This window comes from Temnothorax nylanderi, unplaced genomic scaffold (genome assembly GCF_030848795.1).
Source record: "Temnothorax nylanderi isolate EJ_2023f unplaced genomic scaffold, tnyl_v1.0 TNYL_tig0021_pilon, whole genome shotgun sequence".
Taxonomy (NCBI): domain Eukaryota; kingdom Metazoa; phylum Arthropoda; class Insecta; order Hymenoptera; family Formicidae; genus Temnothorax; species Temnothorax nylanderi.
In genome coordinates, this window is record NW_027249083.1 from 1,286,767 (window position 1) to 1,308,822 (window position 22,056).

Genomic DNA, 22,056 nt, shown 5'->3' on the forward strand with positions numbered 1-22,056 from the left:
TAACTTTATAAAATGTTAATATTAAAATAAAGGAAACGTTATCATTAGTCTCAACTTTACTTCTATAATCTAATATTGTCATACATTTAAATATTTTCATGCGTAGAATATATATAAAATTATTATTCTATGCATCTGACATATTTTACTTTTTCTTTTGTTGATATTATTCTGTTTTATTTGAGAGTTAAAATTCGCGACTCTTTTATGTAGATTTATAAAACATGAAAATAAGTCTTTCTCTGCTAAATTTGAGATATTAAATATTTTATCGATTGCACTATTTACGAAATTAAATAGATTTCATGTTTTTCTTATGTAGTCGTTTAACTTTTGAAATATGTAAAATATTGTAATAAATAGGATGTTATTCACAAACAAAATAACAAAATTAATTATTTGTATAATAGATTAATATATAATAAATATTTTTTTTAAGAAAAAAACAAGCGGTAATATTTTAAATAGACATCAGATAGAGCAACTTTTTTATAAAGATTGCCTACATATACTGTTTATCTCATATACACTGCGATACAATTTTTGATAACTATTTTTTTTAAACAATGTTAAATAACATTTTGTATAACAGCAACTTAAAAGTGTGAACGAACGAATTGAAAGTGATCAGTTTTTTTTTTTTTTACAATCTCTTGTTGAGACATAGGAGGCCATTTCTGCGGTATATGCACCGACCCTTTTGATATGAGTACGGGGGAAATAATGGACCGCAAATGTTTCGCGGGAAGTTCTCACAGAGCGATGGGAATCGTTGAGGAGGCAATAGTATTACTTTTCCTTTATTTCTCAACTCGTACTCTCCTCCCCGCTCCCGATCTTGCCTTTTACATTCTTTCTTCGCTCGATTTCTCCCATTCCATATCCAGCGTCATTATACGTGACGAAGTGCAGTATTGCTTGGATTGTATCGCGCAAGCTCTGAAGAAGAAAAGAAAGAGAAAACAAAACAGTGGGAGAGAGGGGGGAAGGGAGCAAGATGAAAAAAGAGAGATTGAGGGGATGAAAGGAACAAACGATTGTGGATTTGCCCGGTGGTTTGGATGCCACGGCCCGAGAGAGACGCGGCGCTGGCTTTATGCTTCTGGTACATAAATTTTCTGTGAATGGCGCGCGTATGAGCCGGCGCCCACCGTTTCTGTGTCCTACTCCCGCTATCGTCACCCTTCTCTGCACCGCGCGCACCGTCGAGATTTTCCCGGTCTTCGTTGTTTCTCTTTCCCTCTTCCGTTCCTCCCGTTTCCGTGCTCCTTCGGACCTGCTCTATCCAGGGTGGTCGGAGGCCTGATCCTCCCTTCTGCGAGATCGCCCGTCTGTTTACGAAAGCGTCACCGGACGCGAGGATGACACGTGAAGAAATTTCCAAATTTATTGGCCCCGCGGTCGCCGCCTCCCACCGGTTCTGTTGCATCGTCGATTAGTTCCAACGTCCTCGAGAAAAAGGCGCAGCAAGGCGGCAGGCGGTGCTTATGTCCTATAAATCTTCGCGTAACCGGTGCGTCGGATCTATCGGGGAGACCGCGCGATTGGTTACGCGCGTTATAGAGCAATATCGGAGGAATTATTTGTTTAGCTGGCGATCTCCGCGGTAACCATTGCTCGCGATCTGTTTCCCTTGTGCACGAACGAATTTCATGGAGACGCGCGATTTGGCGAAAAGCACCGGCGATGAGGTACGGTGGATTACGAAGACAAAGAGGGAGATACAAAGTCAGTCAACTGCAAATGGGTGTGCTTTGGGGAGGGGGGGGGGGTAACCGGGCATCAACGGCGCCATCAGCAGCTGCCGCGGACCTAAAGATCTTCGGGAAATCTTCTTACCTTTCCTTTCCTCCTCGAGAAACTGACGAGGCGGGGTCATGCCGAGGCAAGAAACAAACATTTGTTTAAACGATCCCGACAAGTCACGGCCATAAATACCTGCGGGTCGTTAATCTTGTCTTCGGTCGCGCCGGTCTTTCGTTAATGTATAATGTATTCTCACCCCCGTAGCTAAAACAATCAATTCATTGGAACCTCCGACACGCCGACGAGACTCTGTTCTTTAGGGGCATGACCTGGGTATAGAAAAAAAGAGAGAAAGAGAAACGGTGTGGATAGAGATGGAGGGCTGCCGCGATCTTTCTTGTTTCGGGAATAGCGGTCATCGTCGGTGACTTAATGTGACTCCGCGGGCATTGTTACGATCTTGTATGATCCGTCCGTAAGAATTTCGTAATAAAAGCGACGTTCGATCCTGACTAGGAAATGCCGATGCTGGTATAAGTCATTTCGGCCATTTGCTGTAACTGCGCCGTGAATACCGGAAGCCCGACGCCGCAAAATGATGGCATGGTAGCTTTAGAGAGTCTACTAGGGCTCCATTCGGCGCTACCCACACGAAAGCGTTATAACGTCCTTCTGCAATGCCCGCCCGTAATATCCTTTAATGCATGTCGACGACATCGCGATTGCTACAAAGGGGGGACCGTACATCGTGTCGATATTGCAACACTGTTCCCGTGGAAAATGGATTATATCGATTTTTATTAATCTTATACGGTTTATATATAGTTTGTTTTGCCATTTTTAAATTAGCATTGCATTTTCTAGCGATCCTATGAATAATTTATAATCCAAATATAATTTACTGTATTCTAATATAGGCAAAGCAATAAAAAGTTCAGTAAACCAATTTCTCTAAAGTTATATATGTAATAAGAACACAGTATTCATAATGTAATTTCAACTGTCAGAGTGCATGAGAGATCTAATAAACTAAAGAAAAAAGTACGAAAGATAAATTATATATTAGATTATTGTCTGTTAAGGTTTAATGGTAGACCATAAGTCAATGTTCCGGTCAACGCGTCGCTCATAATAAAACATGACGATAGAAAACGCAAATATTCATTAGCTTCTTGCCGAACGCGTCTCGCAAATAGATCATCATTCATCCGTAAGATTCATTGTAATTACTTGTCTAGCGTCTAATATCGCCCCGATCTGGCGATATAAATATTTCGGTCTCGCGGTATCGTTTTGCATGCGTTCCCTCGTATGTCACAGCCGACGACGGACCACCGGCGATAACGAGAAACAAATTCGGGGAACAAATTCGTGATGTCGGCGAACGTGGAGGATCGCAATTCTCCGTCTGCCGGGGCACGAATAAGGAGAGGCGGACCCCCCGGGGCGCGCGGACCGCCCTGAAAATATTTTTAATTTTATTACGGCCTGTAATATGGAAATTCTATGGTCGCGGTTATCAGGTGTGAATTGAATTATAGCGACTGCCGACGCGGCCCTATTATTTATACATGGTCGGGTAACATGTTCCCCGACTTTCGCCGTGCTGTGCCCGAGCGTTCGGTCGGTGATAGGAAACACGCGGCGCGCGGATGGTAGTCTATAAAGCCACGTGTCGGAGCGGTACTAATTCGTTATCCACACAGAATGGCGAGGCTACGCCGCCGTATCGCGGTAATACGATGCCTATAATCAATTCCCGAGCGCTTGCAGCACCCGCGTTAAGGAATAAACCTTGACATATTGCTGATACAAACGATTCAATTTCTCTCCTCGCTCCTCGTTGTATCTTGGAGAATTTTGGCACCTTCCTTCCGAAATCGTTTTCTCGATCTTTTCTCACGTACGAATCCGGCACGTGTGATTTCATAATATCGTTTCAGAATTATCTGTGTTCGTAAATTTTTTACGTAAAACTCAGAAAAAAAATGTATTTGAGATACCTTGTATTTTACCGCCGTATAATGGCCGATGATATCTCTTGGAACCCCGCTAATGGTCAATTCACTGGACACAATGGAGCCTGAGGAGTGGTCGCTAATCGACGTTGTATCGATCGGCTTTGGATCTTTTCGAAAATCGTGGAATCGTAAAAGGACCACGAAATATCGAACTGAGGTATGATTATTAAAGAAGGCCGGAGAGAGAATCAATTTTCACAGATCCTCGCAGAGAGGCATTCTACTTTTAAAATAGTTTACCTACTGCGCACGCGGAAGGTGGAAATTGATGGATTCACGTTTCATTTATTATCCAAGATCATATGCAACTAAAATTACTTCTCACGTGTTAAAAGATATTCTATTCAAATAAATTATGTGGTTTTATCGGTCATTTCAACGATAGAAGACTAAAATCGGAAACGACAAATTATATAATTATATAATTGACACTTAATTACGCCGAAACTTAAATCCGTAATTAATAGTGAAGATGCGGAGATTCATTTTTACTCTCAAATTCAGAGGTTTTAACGTTTCTCGAATTCATATGTAGTTGATGATGCATCTTTCAGTGACTGCTAAAAAATCATTGACGATGACGATAGCAAACGACGCGACACGTCGCGTCGTGTTGTCGTACATGTCTTCTGTCCGCGTAGGTGACCTATTTTAGATCGCTTCGAATCTTCTGCCAAACGAGGAAGTAAGTGGATACGAATAACGTCGCGCATATATCAGCTCGAGATGGTCATATAGCAGTCTATATGGCTTCTCTGCATGGCTCTATATGAACGCGTAGAAATGTCGTTCGTTCTCTCATGCAGTAAAATGTTCCTTTCGCAGGTTGTCGACTTCCTTTTTTCTCTCCATCTCGTTTTTATAGGCTTCGTTCATCAATCTATGCATTGTATTTTCTTATTTTAGATAATTCTTCCTATAATATAAAGTTTCAAAGTATTATAAATCTGATATATAATTTTGTAAATTAGAATCCGTTCTAAGAAATCTCTCATAGGTTAATTAATAAAATTAATTACTGTAATCTCTGCATATAAATTTAAAAAATTGATCTTGGATAATTACATGGAGTTAAATGGAGTTGATTAGAGTTTTTTTATGACATAAAATTATTTAATCACTTATTGAGCGTTGTATTTCAAAATAGCGTGTTTCACTATGATTCTCAGCAATTAACACATAAGCTTTGAACAACGCTTGTTTGTGAAGATAATCTCGAACGATACTTTTGAGAGAGTGAGCGTGTTAAGTGAGATACAATAATTTTTTGGACAAAGCTTGATGGCAATGTTCTGCCTGGTTCACTCTTCACGCTCGCCCATTCAGGATACTAGATGTTTAGCAATTCATGGAGTAATACGGAGTATACGGTAACTTAGTGACACGTGGAATTTGACGACGTTTCGCTTATTTCTGTTACGAAAGTGCTTCTGTTCGCTCGCCATTGTTCACATCGCCCTTTGAATTGCTGTGCCGTCCTAGTTTGCATTAGACCAATTTTGCTTCGCTATTACGATGTATTGTGTCTTTTGGAGAGACACGAGAGGTATTGCTACAAGTTTATTTTTACAAAATTAGCATCCTATTTTTAGAATTTTGATATAATTAATGGGGTTCTTATCTAGATAATTTTTTTTTATTTGTTGCCGATTGATTTCTCACACTTACAACTTTAAAAGTTAGATACAGAAGAACCAAGACATTTTTATTTTTCTATATTTTTTGAGAAAATATGTAGGTAGATATACGCGTACGTAACTGTAATAATTTTTAGCGATTTGCTAATAGACCGTTTAGAAAACTTCAATCATATATATTGTCATCGATACATCGCATATGAATTTGCGGTTACCCCTTGTTTACGCTGAAGTTCTCACGCCAGTTTCGCCGAGATTACGCCGTCCACTTCGAATGACCAGGCAAGGGCCTTGGGAATATTACGGCCCACTCGGTACAAAGGCGTGGAAGCTCACCCCTCGTAAATATTTCCAATAAATATCATCGATACCTACCGTTGACCAACGCCTACGTCGTGCGCCAAGATCACATTTTTTCGATGGCTTTGTACCTCCTTGCGCTTGATCAACACTCATTTTTACGAATTTTTACGACCTGCGCAAATTTTTCATTGAATAATGATATATAGTTGCATTTATGTATCAATATGTAAAAATATTTTGGTACGCTTTCAGTGGAGTTAAGTTTTATTGTATTTATTCAATTCTTTAATATTCTATATAAAAATTATATTTGTTTTAAATATTATTTTTCTTGAGAGAAAAAATTTAGCTACCACAGAGAGTACAGTGGAAACATGAAATAATATTTAATCCCTTTAATCGATACACGTAAGGTTATTTTACGTGTAAGTAATCATAGAAACAGAAATGATTCCGAAGCTAGTGACATTTGCTAGAGAATGAAAATGGGAGGTATAGCAGGAAGCTTTCCGACGCACGACGGATACTGCGTGAACTCGTGCGAACCGTCAGGAAGATTCACACAATGCAGGCGCGGTCCGATAATCCTGATTTAGACGGGCCTATATATTAGATTAAGGATCGTGAAATTGAATGGTGGAATCAGCGGAGAGAACGATCCGGCTGTCAACTGCGAGCAACGGAGTGTGTCGTGCGAAAAATAAACTGCCCCTGCAGGCGCGAGTGGGGTTAGTAAATTTCGCAGGTGGTCCAAAGCTACCTGTATCCTCTATCCTTCTTCTTCTCTTTTTCTTCTCTCCTTTCGACTCTTCTCCGTTGGTTTGCGTTCCCGGAGTATTCCTTTCCGTCGAGGAGTGCCGCGAATGTCCTCTCCCGAGAAGGCTCGTAAATCCTTGCATTTACCTCGCGCCTTCTGTCCTTACTTGGAGCGTAAATACGCGAATCCCGACTCGTCAAAGGCGAGGCGCATGCACGCTGGCATTCGCCAGCCACCATTGCGTCATAGCATTGTTCGTTGTGAATTTTTAATCTCATGTTCTTACATCATATACGCATCACACATAATTACTAAATTGTTAATATTACAGTCACTGCTACCATTCGCGATGTTAAAGACAAGCTATTTTACGTTAGTTACATTAAAACTTATAAAATTACATTAATCAAAACAGGACTGTTTATTGAATCGCGTTTGATTAATGGTTAATATACATATTAAGAAATGCACTCAGAGAATGCAAGTAGTTTATACATTTCATAATGTACGTAAGCACACATATCTAATGTATGCCTTTCATGAATTATATGTTGTGTTAATTATGAAATCGCGAAATTACATTTCAAGATGTGAAACGTACGAGCAACAGAAGCGGCTATAAAACAGGGTAGGGAAATATCTCACGCCTAGTCAACGTCGGATTATTACGTCGGACACAAAAGCCATACCACGAGTCCGTTATTAATGCGACCGATACTCATTCCGTACTCATCCGTAGATACGATCTCTCTGCCTAGCCAATCGGAGAGATAGCTACGTCTAAACCCGTAATTACCATTAGCCCACCCATAGCGGGTGCGACGTTACAAGCCGATTAACGAAAGTTTCAATTTACCTTGCACCGTATTCTACGCCTGTTAATCTAAAACGTGCGTATATAAATAGTACACACCATGTTATTACTTCCTTGAAATTGCATTGTTTAGCTAACAGCTCATCTTTCTTTCGTGTTGTTAAAAAAATATTTTGTTTATTGGATTTTTCTGTGGCATCTCTGAATATAATGGATTGAGTAACGAGCATATTCAACGATGTAATTGTTGCAAATAATCTTCAAAATCTCACAAAGATGCTTATCATAACAATATGAATATTGACGAGATAGAATCCGTAAACTACGTCTTTAATATCGATGTCTTTGATATCGATGTCTTCTCTGTCGAGAAGTGCCGGTGGTACAATCATCGAGTCATCGTGCCCGTGGCGGGAGCGTGCCTTTAAGGTTTCTCACCGGTGTTCACCACCGACGTCATCGCGTATCGTTATTTAACGTGAGACTCGAGTCAATCAATCACTCGTTAGCGATATATGCGATCCGTGATCGCGGCGCGCGATGGTCTCGTGCGGTCTATTAAGCTTGCGCTATTAATTAACTAGAAATAGGGGATGACTTGCGATATTGTACATACATCCGTACGGGTCTCATACGAGACGAAGGTATGCAGCGATGGTAATCATCGCGGAGATGAAGTCGTTCAGAGATGCCGTTCAAAGTTTCTCCCGAAGCACCGCTGCAGTCGCGGCTGTCGCTAAGCTAAGGGTTATTAATTATTTCTCGCTGGCGTTTTCCTCGGTGATGAATGTTGTCTTCTTTTTTGTTTCAGGCGATAGCGAAGAATCTGCAGCCGGAGCAACGGTGAGTATCGGGGATGACTTGTCGTTTGGACACCTCTCGTGTAAACATCGCCGGCCAACCGCCTCTCTTTCATTCCGCAAATATCTGTACCGCGTTTACAACACGGTGCAGAATTTCTCTCCTTGTAGACAGGAGATGATGCATGAGCGTACTAAAGCACATTAGCGAGATCCGACGCGGAGTGGTGTCGCGTCGCGGTAACCCGACGCGCGAAAAGAAAAAAGAAAGGAGTATTAGTCGTTCGTCGATAAATCGTGGCCGTTCGTGGAAATTATAGTAATGATTATAGTGGTGCGTTCGAAGAGAGACGTGATACTTCTCACTCGAGAACTCTCAGCTACATAAATCTGCCGGGTCACATTAGCTCGCCGCTAATTGCTTTTAAATCGACCAGTGTATCCTAATAAATTTCACGAGCTTTTTTTTTTAATAACATTTCGGCGCGGACACGAGCGAGGGTTGTTTATTTATGGGAAATCATTCGGGGCAAAGCGTGGTCGTGCTCGTTTCTGTATCTACGCACGCACGCACGCACGCACGCACGCACGCACCTGGTACGTCTCTCAAAGGTTTTGATATATCGAAAGGGATGGTGAAACTATTTGGGCCGACACCCCCGCCTAATCCGATCCCTTTCGTTTGGAGCCTCGGTTCCTTGCTTTCCTTAATATATCATCCAGTCGTACAGATCGCGCCCCTCGAGAAGAATCTCCCTCTGTGTACGCCGTCTTAACCGACTAGATTCTCCTATCTTTTTTATATCTATAAACGAAGAAAGACGTTTTATGATTCAAGTAGTGCAGGAATTTTACGAGCGATCGATAAATTGGAACACCACTCAGCGCGCACATTATAATCCGGCCATGTGTCCGTTGTTGCAGATTTACTACTGCAAAATTGCTGCAAGCCTTTCCTCATCTCAAGTATATCGTCGACTTGACCAATACTTATCGCTACTATGACAAAAAGGTAAGGGGTACAAAGCCGAAACTTGATTTTAGCATAACCAAACGACTGATTTTTACCGACTTGAACAATAATCGCTCTACATAATCGATAATTAATACATACCGATAATCACGCTAATTTTGAGAAAAATGTTTTAAACATGTTACAGAACGTAACGTAGAAAATAAATAAATTTGAGATTGTTACACGCGATTAAAAAGGGGCCATACGCAGGCAATATCGTTTGATGAAATAATACTGATGCAGCTACATGAATTTAATGCGGAAACATATCGCGTATCGTTCGAATTTCAAGCCGTAATTCGCTATGTTTATGCACGCGCTCCCTTACCTTTTAGTAACTCGAGATGAGAGACGTCTTCTCTTTTCACTCTCCCGCAAGTTGTCACCTGCTGCATTCCTTGATCGGGCAGATATACAAATTCTCTCTTTCTTTTTCTCAAACTTCACGGTTCAACTATCTGTTATCGTTGTTCGTCTATCATATCTCCCCCGGTTTTGTCTGCCCCTCTTCGTTCGTTCTCGCTTTGACATTCTAATATCGCATCAGGGTCAGTTTCCGACTTGAGAACGCTCCGAGAGCGGTCCGACTAATTTGTAGCGAGGGTAAGAGGGGCCGGGAGCTAATGAACTTATTATTAGATTTTTGGAATAGCCAGCTGCCACAACGACTCGATCGGCTGACTGACTGCCGGTCCGAGCCGTTGTGCCGAACGGGAATGTGTCCGCGATGCTTTCTGGGTCAGCTGTCAGAAAGAAGGACCGAAGACCGATCAATTATATTAATAAGCCGTGGAGTCGGTTCAGTCGCTCCTCCGCTTTTTGCCCCGGCCCCACCGACGTTTGGACAGCCATTTGCCACGCGAGGAGAGTGAGGAATCCCAGGGGGATATATGTTTTAAAAAAACATTATACACGCCGCCGTGAACATCAATAGCGCTGCGGGGCAACGATAATTAACAGAGAGATCTCTCTCGGTGTCGCCCACGCCTAATTAGAGCGCATTATACATGTATAATGAAGCGCTTAGTCGGTCCTTTAATTTTCCTGCCCGTGGCCGATGTCATGGGGGAAAACAAGATTGTAGAGACAAAGGATCTCGCATACCGGTTCGTAAAGATTTTATCATTAGATGTGTCTTTTACTCTCCCAGTTTTGTGTATATTTATACATATACAAAACTCTTGCTGTTTGCGTACGCGGTGCACGCTGAGTTTTCTATCTTCTTCTTCTTAAAATTTCAGAAATATGATAAGCCCCATTAGATACGGTTAGAGAATCTCTTCTATATGAAGAGAATTATTTATAAGTGTAATTGTTATTATAAAATTTCTCGTTCTCGAGAATTAATTTTCTTTCCTTCTGATTTATTGTAAAGTAACTTGTAATTTTGCTTTTATTATGATTGAAAATCGGAGATATTCTTGAACGTGCGAAAGAATTTCTTGCGCATTATCGACGGTCCGAGAAAAGAAAATAGGTTCGATATAGCCATTAAGCGCAATAGTGCACGATCACCAGGATTGAGTTTCTAATATCTCGCTAAAAGCAAAGTCGAAAAGATTGATTATTATGACGTGATCTGTCATCAGAGTGGAAAAACTAGTCGTAACTGTTATCTGACATCACTCAGGTTAGAGTTACTGTGTTATTATTGTTATTGTTAAACGGCGTTTTTTAAAGATGACGATAAATGTTAACGGAGCACAAGATATTGCTCCATTTTTTAATTAATTTTTGTATCATGTTATTCATATTTTTTCGCAACGATTTATTTTTATATTATATTTAGTAGCTTATTTCTGTTCAAATTTGTTAATAGTGCGTTTGGAAGTATCAAGAGACAGATAATAGCGAGATTCATGAATATGTAACATACGTTGTTGCTTCTAGGCGGACACGCGGGTATCAAATAATTCTTTTCGAGATACAAATGATAGTGAATCTTTCTTTCATTCGTGTCGATTAGTCTACAGAGTATTTTTCCTTTCCGCCCTTGCAAATTTTGTATCTAATGATCGGTTGTTTCGATTTCCGAACGTTCAGTTTACGTCGTACTTGAATAACACGTTCGCACTCAGAAACGTATGATTATCCGCATTGTTTGTAATTGACGGGTTTACGTGTGATAATTAGCGATGCTAATGAGTGCGCCGGGGCGGTTTAACAGGACAATAGCTTGGTCGATCAGATTATACGCGTGTTCAATTCAATACGCGTCCTATTAATGCATCTGCGTTTCATGCGACGGAGAATATTATGTTTTTATTACGCAACATCACATATGCATGTGATTGTTCATGTTGTTAACGGTTCTGTTACAGGAATTTACAAATGCTGGTGTTAAATATGAGAAGATTGCTATTCCAGGGAGGAAGATACCAACTAGGGATATAATCGAAAAGTAAGTATGCGAATGATTTTATTTACAATGCTAGATACAATTATATAAAACGTCAATGACATAACGGTGCTCGTGATATTTATATTAGCTCGATAAATGTATGATATTGATCATTAAAAGTCTCAGTTTGCTTAAAATACATCTTTGAAAATTGCGAATTTTGCAGATATATGTAGTCTTAAAACTTCTTTTGTCGTAACATATTTTAAACTGATTAAAATTCAGGAAAATTATTTATGTGTACTTAAAAAAAGATTAGTCTGACATGGAATGGCTCTCCATTGAATCTAACAATCCATTCGATTTAATGTCAGGCACGCGTGCAAGACAACGTGAACCTTTTCTGGTACGACTTATGTTAACCTCTCGCTTAATGCCAATCGTATTTCATATTTATTATCCCTTCATGGCGATTGGCGATTGATCAGCGCGCGATTCGCATAGCGCAGGTGACGGCCGGTTAATCATTCGCCTGCAAATCATGTTACTTTAACAAGGAAGCCGAGCCCGGCATGTACCGTTTTTCTGGTTCTCGGCATTCCGCCGTCGAGAAACCAGGGGCGAATATCGCGTCTGAAATTTATCGCTCAACGCTCTTTCTCTTTCTCTTCCTCTTCCTCTCTTTCTCTCCTTCCTTGGATATTTTCGTTCACTAATTTAGACCGTAAAGCGTCAGCTATACAGCGAATCGTGTTACACTATTCGGAATACCTTGGTTCACATTGCAGTGAGGAATGAGTTTAGTTACGAGTATCTCGACGATTTTTTTTGGCTTTAATTATTTGCCAATTGTGATCTGCAACTCCACGCTTAATAATATTATTAGATAAACGTGGTTTCTCAAACGACGAAGAAATTTCTAGTTTTCGTTATGTCTTTTGACATCTTTGGTTAAAAATGTACATCGTGTATAAAAAAAATATAATATTAGGCATTCTTTCGATACTTAAAACTGCATTTTTATTATTATATTATATTTTTTAAAGATATTTTAACGATAATAAAATATTAAAGCTATAACAAAAAACTACAATCTTACATTTTTTAATTTTTTTTACTTAAAAAAATTATTTTAAATGAGGGCAGAGTATTTTTTGTTTTTATAAAATTATTGTTATACTTTCGGAAAGTAAGAAATTTATAAAAATGTATATGGTTATTGATATAGATTGTGTAGAATATTAATAGCTATAACAATTCCGCTTATCTTAATCGATCACGAAGGACCTTGCGGTCCTTGAACGGAGAAGATGCAATTACTAAAATTCTCATCCAATGGTCGTTAAGTAGCCGAAACGGGTTGAATAAAATTCCCGAAATTCTGATGTTCAAGATAACGTCCAATTCTTCGTACTTTACTCGTACGGAATGGAGACGCGTGTTAACCTTTGTACGGCGCCATCACGCGCACGTGTGTAGCTCTTCTGCTTCGAATGGTACATGCAAAGTGGTCTGACGGGGCTGGTCAGTCGACTAATTAACTGCAATAAACGTCCAATGATTTACCGAACATTGTGCACCGTACCCATATTCTCCTGCTCGTCTTCCGTCTCCTGTCTCTCTCTGATGCTTTCGTCCTCTCTCTCTCTCTCTCTCTCCGTTATCGTGTGCGTGCAAAGGACATCCACATCCCTAAGTGCTACACGGTCGGATAATGTGTAAGGATTGCGTTATACGATCGAGGAAGAGTAATGCAAGAGCGCCGTAATTAGCGGCAGTTTCTTACGACGTATAAAAACTATTTATTATTACGATAATAAAAGTATTAATTATCAGTGTCCGGCTCCCAAGTGTGTTGGGAAATGTTTGCGTTCGTGGAGAAATATGAAGACGTTCTACGGCGATATCCGACGCAATTATTTCTCGCGGCGAAGGCGCTACTAAAAACATTCGCATAAGTGCGTCGCGCGAAGAACATGACACGCGCGTAAATTTTTAACGACGTCACGTCGCGTCGGGCCGAATTTTTCGACGGCTACCGCATTTAAATACTATTTACTCGTTCGATCGAGTGGGAAATAAATACGTGAGATATATTTCTTTAATGCGCGGGAACAATGTTGACCACTCGCGAGCCAGCCGAGCGGGTCAAAGCACGACCTTTCGCGCGATCATCCGACTTCTCGCTCTCCTCTCTCGGTCGTCGATCGGCCCGCACAAAGGACGCGGCCCGATTTGTATAATTCGAGGATAAAACGGTGATTCGCATCAGCGGTTAATAGCCGACAGGTATGCGAATAGCCTATCGCGCGGATGCCCGTCTGGTCCCGGCGCACTACTCTTTTGTTGATCTCTTTGAGTGAGACCTGATGGCTTTGTGGCTCGGCTGTTGCGCGACGTGTAATTAACTGCATCCTTGATAGGATTGGATCGGTTACCGGCGCTGTGCCGTTGTGAGGCCGATACGAGGAAGAAATAGAGATAGGGAGAAAGAGAGAAAGAGAAATGGTGAAAGAGGCAGAACGGAGTGCTGCCAGGGGTGAAAAAACACTAGGCGCCGTTTAATATCCTAGATATCCTTGAACTCTGACGAAAACGCGGAGGTGGACGAAAAGGTGAGATTGGTGAGCAAGGCGAAACCAACATAGACATCGCGCAAGGAGATGGCAAGGAGGCCACCTATTGGAGTCGACCTTTCTCTGAATTTTTCCTACTTGTCTTTTTGGCCCCATCCTTCGGAGGTCGTGGTGCTCGTATCAGCGGAATTTATCAGGCAGTAATGTTAACTTACACTGACCGGAATTTCTTCTCTTTCGCGCGTCTCGCGGTCGTCACGCGTCTGGAAGATCGAAAGTGTTGATCCTTTGCCTCAAGGATATCTTCGCGAATGCGTCTACGAAGCGCCAAAAGCGAACGTGCCAAAAATAGCCTTACAGCGGGCGCTTACGCTCGTTGACACTCGAAAATGGTATTTGGAAGGTAAACGACGTTTCCTTATTTCGCAGCGCAGTATTCAGGATTGACGATCGGTGATTAAAGGAGAAATCGCGGAGAAAGAACGGACGATATTACTCTCGCTCGGGACGGAGTCTTAAATTTCACGCGGCTAATTGCGTTCTTTGAGTGGTCGGTTAACGGGGTTCACGGCAACAAGTGCCTGCCTTTATTCGATAATTGATTTACTTAATGGGAAAGTTAATAAAAAGATGTAAAATAAAGACATAAATTATATCGTAAATTATATCGTTTTTCGTAGAGGCAATTTCATATTATTAGTTTGTGTTATCCAACATTGGGAGTTTTAGTTTTCTGTATAATTATTAAGTTATGATTTACGCATATATATATATTTAGGATTGATATTTCACATATATATAGGTAATAAATAAATTTGTAATTTGGAATTAAATAATATGGCTTGTTATTTATAAGTGCCGCGCAAATAGAACGTTAATGTTACTATTTTCAAGAAATTATTAGTGGTTTTGGTTCCCGCAACATGCAAGCCGTTATTTGGTAGTGTTCGTTCCGTAAACGTTTTCGGTTACCAACGATAATCACGTTGATAGCGGTTCATTAGTCTCGTGTGTGGCGGATTAAGCAATTTCACGTGAAACATGATGTTAATTGAAACGCAAGCGTGCGCAATGTGAGCCTGATGCACGATTCTAGAACTGCAGTAATGGTTCGGATTTTTTATACTTGTATAAGCCGTGCATGGTTTTTTTGCCTGTTTTTTCTATGTATCTATCGGATCGGTTCTATTGTAAGATATACTGAGATATTTTATGAAATAAAATTTAATTTATTAACATTATTAATATAATTAACATTATTAGATGGCATTTCTTTGATTGTCATTCGAATTACAGCTACTGATATTAAAATAGCATATGTGGTATATCTTGTTCTTCTGTTAAGAATTTTAACAAGCCAAACGTAATTAAAGAGTCTTAAGAGTTCTCCTGTATTGAAGAAATCTATATTTTACTGGAAGGGGGTGGGATAATCTTTTGATGATCGCGCTAACATAAACTTCGACGATGTTTCCCTGAAAGATTTGGTGATTGGTTCCCTTAGCGCTCGGGGCGAACCCATCTCAAATATTCTGACGTGTGGCGTCTTACGGGGCCGCGGTACTCCGACGGTGCGTGCCGCGTGGAAATCACGGGAGAGGCACGTTTTAGCAAATGATTGTGGGTGGTAAACGCGCGAGCGCGCGTTTCTCTTCCATGCGCATAATGCGTCCGAGCGCGTGCACGTTGCTTCGTATTTCCGGTGCCGTTAATTCGGCTCGCCGCGGCTCGAGAGCTGAACGACGCCGGAGCTACAAGTCGTCCTCGAGGAGAAAGAGGAGAGATTCCTGCTCTCGCCTCTCTTTGTTCTCTCCATCTTGGCAAGCGTCTCGCATCGGGAACGACGAAGGAACGTGCGTACGCGCGTCTCACGCTCGGGACCACCCGGGCGATCGCTTCATTACGTAAATTCGCCACCACTCGCGTCCTCCGCGTCTTCGCGTGCCCGTTTCGTCCGTGCACGCGCCGCGCCGTCCCGCCGCGCCGTCCATTCTCCGTGCGATACCAGGCAATGATGCTCAAAGGTGATTTCGCGCGAAATACCAATACAACGCGTTCTTCCGAGAACTCGCCAAATTGATCGGACATCCTTGGTCAGAAATGATAATGCATGTATAAGAATGTATTCCTGGGTCAATATTAATCTTCTTCTCAACAAAAACTAGTCCCTGAACACTATTTAATATTCGATATAATTGAGCATTTATAATCAATCTTTGAGAATGTAAAAATGACGAAATCTTATTATCTAATTAATTCTATGATAAGATTTTATCTTAAAGAATATTATATATTCATAAACGTTGATTTACAGAGAAAAATTCTTGTCTAATCCTGAATTTTCAGATTTGTCTCATTACGCTCTACCTATCAATCATGTTACGTGTATGATAGACTTTAATTAATCCAATTTGTCGTCCAAGTATTTTATTTTCGATAACTGTTCTAATCGATCAATTTCTGCAATTATTAGCTGGATGAATTATTCATTTTTGAATGGAGATATAGTCGCATCTTTAAAATTGAGTATATTTTAAGCTATGTATTTTATATGATGACAAATTGCGCACTTTGGAGATTGGATGACCGTGAAAACAGGCGTGTACCGAGTGCTGCTATAACCGTGCGCCTTCCGTATACGCGACTCTGATTGAGAAACAGTCAGTCGGAGTGTTTGCGCAGTACTTCTACGATATCTTCGGTGTTCCGGGATCTGTGCTGGGAGTACAGCCATACAAACATCGGTTAACCGTTCACCTACCTACGACCGCGCGGGTCCATGCATTAAACATTCTCAAACACGAACGATCTTACGTCCAGCGATGGGCCAACTTCGCTGATCCGTGTGTACTTGCGTGAAAACACAATCCGCGGTCGTGAATTTCGAAACAGGACGCGGATTCTTGTTGCAATTAAAACTGCTGCGTCGCACGACTATTCTTTATGCCATGGATTTTTTTCTTGTTTTTTTTTTCATGTGTTATGCGTACGTTGCAACACCTTGAATAAAATTCAAGCGTTTACTAATAAATCATATTTACATATAAATCAAATATACTGTGCAGAGTGTAAAATACAAACAAGCACGAGTGTACATACTTGTGTAGATTAGTTGATTGCATCTCAGTAGTTACTTTGATATGCTTTTATATCTGTCAAGAGAGTAGAATTGATAAATTACGTTAGTATTCTAATAATTTATAGATATCTTAGTAATTTATATAGACAGATTTTTAATTTATTCATCACAGTAGATTTAAAGAGTTTTGTCTTCTCGTCTAAATGTAGGGCAAGGAAAAAAACAGTGACGCAAAACGCAAACATGGGTAAAAATCAAAGAAAACGAATTTATGGGCGGAAGAAAGGGTAGCCAAAACTGCGCTTGGAATAGTAGGAAGGCTAGCTCTAGGTCAGCTTTGATCGCGATGACCACACACTTTGCTTTAGGAAACTTGGTCAGAAATATTCTCGGGATATAGATTTTAATTCAAATTTGAAGATTTGCATTGGTTTTTCATTCGAGGCATATTAAATTTATATACAAATCTGTGTATCGTAAGAAGGAAGATGCATTAAATTATTTACTCTTAAGCATTTCCCGCAAGGTGTAACCCTAACCATTCTAGGGTATTGTCTTCCGTAGTCCCCTGGATATTGTGTCGCTCTTGTACGTCTCAATCTATACGTTTCAGGAGCAACAGTCGATTCGGAGATAGGGGTCGGACGTTGTGCCGCACTTCTCAAGCGTTCTAATGTTTCTCTTGCTAGCTCTAGAAAAATATAACGATTTTGTGTAAATTATTCACATATCTGAATATGCATTGATCATGATGTAACTTGCCGCCCATATCTTCCTCAGTATCCTCGACATCTGATGCTGCATCGACTGAAAATCATAATTAATTGAACGATTAGATTAAATTATTGTTTTATATTTTCCTATTGATTAGTTTCAGCAGAAATTAGAAAGTTTTGATTTGGAAGCAATTTTGTGTCAAGGAAACAAAACTAACTGTTGCATTATATCTATATGATAATGTACTATTACATATTATACATGAATTTTCTATTTACAATCAATTCGCCGTGGAACAATGGCCACTCCAGTTGTAAGATCTAGTCTACGTGGAGTAGTTCTTAAACGGGTTCGAGGAATAGAGCGTTGATAATCTTGTTGTATAGTTCTTTTTGGAGTCGAGATATATTCTGGACTAAATTCATCCTCATAATATCGTGTCGATGTACGCAGATCTTCTGGAGTTCTAGTTGAAGTTCACATACTTTTTAGTATTTTTTCAATAAATTGAGGTGATCTTTTATTCTGATCGTGAAAACGCTGTTTATGAAAGTTCATATAACATTAAGAAGGAAATATATATTATAATATATATTATATACTATAATATATATAATATGTACTATGTTACATTTTTATCATGATTAAATATAGAAAATATTTTTTCAAATAATCGATTATATCATCTATATTTTCTAACAATATGTTTAGTTTAGAAATTGTTATATATTGACGATAATGTGTTGGATAACAATGTTCAATAATAATGGAGTTATATATTTAATAAAATGTTAATGCAAAAAATTATATATAGGTTACATACGTCTCAAACTCGGAAAGTGCAGTGTGATATTCTTCTCTGGTAGTATTAGTATCTGGATTGCAAGTACACATAGTCGATTTTACAGAACAAATATACTTATTTCGTAATTTTGAAAATGTTGTGCCGAAAAATTCTACAAATTTGAAATATTACGTCAAAATTATAGCTCTACATAGCGTCGATCGATCAAGGCCTATCGACTGCTTCTCTCATCATCCTTCACAGCACAGAATAATTCGTATATGCATCATATCTTTGTAAATGGAAACTTGATTAAACTTGCATTTTTACATTATTAATGCACACTGAAACGAAATAACAAAGCAAATTTCAAATTCTTATTGCATGATGTGATTATATAAAAACAATTTTTTTAAAATTTAAATAAGAAACGTAATCTCGGCCAAAAGAATTTTAAGAATTTTACGAAAATATTTATATACCTAAGTTAAATAAAGTTTCACTCATCTTGACACGAGTGCCTTATGAATCGTTCGAGGTATAATGCCATTTAACACTGTTGACTAGACAAGTTTTTATTTCGATCGAGCACAATGATTCTCTTTTACATTTCGACTCGTTTACGTTAGTCAATTGAAATCTGGAATAAAAAATTGTTCGTTTAACGGACTTCGAAAGCCTGACGTGTCCCGCGGATAATCAACGCGGGTTGCCTGTGTGTCTGAAATTCTGAGCGCCATGATGTATTTATTTATCATCGTTTTGTCGGACGGCAAAATTGTAACTTGATATTCATTAGATTTAAATAGCACAACGCGTTGTTCTTCCGATCGAGCTTCTAGATAACGTGTGATTACGCAATCGCGCCGTCTTCATGGCATGACATAGACCGGTCGTGTGATCTCCCAGGAAAGTTACACGTACGCACGCAAATGGGCGCGAGCACGTAGTACGGTGGGCGCGTGCGAAGGACCACACACCGTGTGATATTCAAATGAACGCCACTTACGACCGACAATCGCGCTGCCATAAACGTCGTTTCGCGGTTTCACAGGCGTGTCTCCTTATTCCGGTCGAACTTCTCCGTGTGATTTTTACGGTTTTTACACGAAACAAACTGGAGTTATCGGCAGAGTCATCTCGATAGGCCCTACAGTTAATTAGCGACGATATCACTTAGATTTGAGAAGATTGTAAAAGCGTGTTTCCATTAACACCTTGGTTGCGGAGACCATATGATATTCGCAATATGCGGTAATAACTGTTCCGAGAACATCACGTACATGTAACGCTATTAAAGTATAATTATTTAAGAAAAATTGTAGAAAAAAAGAATCGACGTATGAAGATAAATTTACATATTAGCAATATTACTTGCTAATATAACTGAATTAAATAATGTTGAATTTACGTGATAATATAGTTGAAGTATTACAGATGATTTTTAATAGTGCCAGTTTTATGTGTATATTATGTAATTGTATGAATACTAGAATATATATATACATATAATATTCTAGATTAATTTTGTAATTGTTAAAGGGCGGAAAACAGGTCGGAAGGACAAATTAAAAACGCGCGAAATTATATGACATAACGAGCGGAACTGCATTTAGCTATTTGCTAGTAACCGAATCGATCAGTTTGTGGTCTCTAGCATAGAAACGCTCAAGATAAATGACACTTCTCGATATTGAATAAAAAGGTAAACACTCGATACGCGGTGAAATCTATGCATTCATAGCGGCCAACGCAGTAAAATATTCCTAGAAGGAATTCATCCACTGATAGATGACTGGTTTTATAAATATTGATGGCCGCGGGTCTTACATAGCGGGTCAGAGAGCTTTTGATTTTGATTTTCCGACGGGGGGATGGCGTCGGAAATATGGCCATCGCGCTGATGACGCCAACGATGATGATGATGATCATGATGATGATGATGGAGCTGGTTCTCGATATTGGGTTCTTCGAGGGGAATTCCTACTGGGCAGAGCGCGAAGCGCCGTGTACAACGACACCTCCGCGTCCGTCTCGAATCTGTAATTCAAATCCGAAAGTCAAATTAATTTAACGCTCGTCATTTTTCACGTTTCGGCGGCGCCGCGCCGCGCCGCGCCGCGCGCGCCGCTCCGCTCCGCGGCACGCGGAGCCCCGGCAGCTATCTTTCGATATTTCATCCCGTAGAAGGCTGTAGCCCACACTTCCCCCCCGTGATAGATGCATCTCCTCGTGATTGTGCTGTCACGCTCTTGAACCGTGGAAGACGCGCCACGAATATTTCAAGTATTACAAATGCGCGACCGTGGGAGCGAGTGACAGTTGACGTTGCGCGCTATTCCGCTACCGATACGTACATACATGGAAGATTTATCTCATTCCTTGCACTGACCTTGCACAGACGATGTGTCGCGAATAGAGTCGTGTAAATTTGTCGTATCTCATGTGCACTTTATGATAATGAATTATGACAATGAATTCTTCACTAGGTTGTTCAACTTATGGAGACGTATTGATGTAGTTAATGCCCCTAAGAATAACGATGATGTTTACGATTCGATTGGAGTACAATCCCAAACGAGATGCACCTATTTCGAGAGTCATTATGAGTTAACAAGCCCTCGCAGGTTATAAATATCTCTCACCTTATAACCTATCGATATTGAACGGTGGTTGAGACCAGTCGGCAAGCCGTGAATGAGTTAGTGCTTATAATCGCGTTAGCCTAATCGGTGCTGTAGGGAGTCCGTTTCGGAGTTGAAAGGGACCAAAGGCACTAAAACGGTCCTATTAAACCTCTATAGACCGCCACAATTGGGCCACCCAATCCCCAATACAATAACGAGCGTACAGTAACTTTTCGGAGAACCAAATCTATCTAGGTTCGGTGAAGGGGATGAAACGATTTCATGCTTGTCACCACTATTCTCATTTCCTTGGAAACTAAATCTTAGCATATTTCTTAAATTTATCTCAACATGAGATCTTGGTGTCTCTTACAAATTATTAATTAATCTTGGGTTATGCAAAGTTTGAGCGAAAGATTTCATAATGTTGATGTAAAATATTAAATTTATGCAAGACAAATCAGTTTCACGTTGGCATTAATTATTATCGAAACATTTCGCTTGGCTCAGCGCATATGGAATATTTTCGAGAAATTCTCGAAGAAAAAGACACGTGAACAGCTTTTTATATAATTTATCGAGCAATCGAAGTAGGCTTAATCCGTTAACGAATTCTTTTCCTTCTCCGCCCTCGGCAACGACGGTGAAGGGAAACCGACGTGATGCACGACTGCACCCTCATAAATTATTATATAACCGCCACCCTATCTCCGAATATCTGCGAAGTTTCAAAAATCTCTTTCTCGTCTCTCCATTTCTCCTGTCTTCTATCCCATAGATCACAAAGAAGCCGCCAGTAAGTTCACGGTAAAGTTTATAGGAGACAAAAGGGGAAATGT

The 22,056-nt window shown here is 40.1% G+C and overlaps 2 protein-coding genes across 3 annotated transcripts in view; one reads left to right on the forward strand and one right to left on the reverse strand.

Annotated features, from left to right (window-relative positions):
• Positions 1–22,056, forward strand: part of LOC139769295 (uncharacterized) — a 43,942-nt gene that overhangs the window by 9,024 nt on the left and 12,862 nt on the right. The window contains exons 3-5 of the mRNA XM_071700223.1: positions 8,090–8,121; positions 9,003–9,090; positions 11,415–11,494. Coding sequence (XP_071556324.1) covers positions 8,090–8,121; positions 9,003–9,090; positions 11,415–11,494 — 200 coding nt within the window. The remainder of the gene's footprint in view (positions 1–8,089; positions 8,122–9,002; positions 9,091–11,414; positions 11,495–22,056) is intronic.
• On the reverse strand, positions 17,503–19,035 carry LOC139769297 (uncharacterized). 2 transcript variants are annotated; one of them, XM_071700238.1, is made up of 4 exons: positions 18,630–19,035; positions 18,085–18,272; positions 17,852–17,896; positions 17,503–17,780 (listed from the first exon to the last, which is right to left on the reverse strand). In XM_071700238.1, the coding sequence occupies exons 1-4, from the start codon at positions 18,698–18,700 to the stop codon at positions 17,545–17,547; spliced, it is 540 nt and encodes a 179-aa protein (XP_071556339.1). In that variant the 5' UTR covers positions 18,701–19,035; the 3' UTR covers positions 17,503–17,544. The 2 variants fall into 2 exon arrangements, 1 of the variants encoding a protein (XP_071556339.1); XR_011717512.1 differs by lacking the exons at positions 17,503–17,780; positions 17,852–17,896 and having other exon boundaries at positions 18,195–18,272; positions 18,630–18,681; positions 18,802–19,035.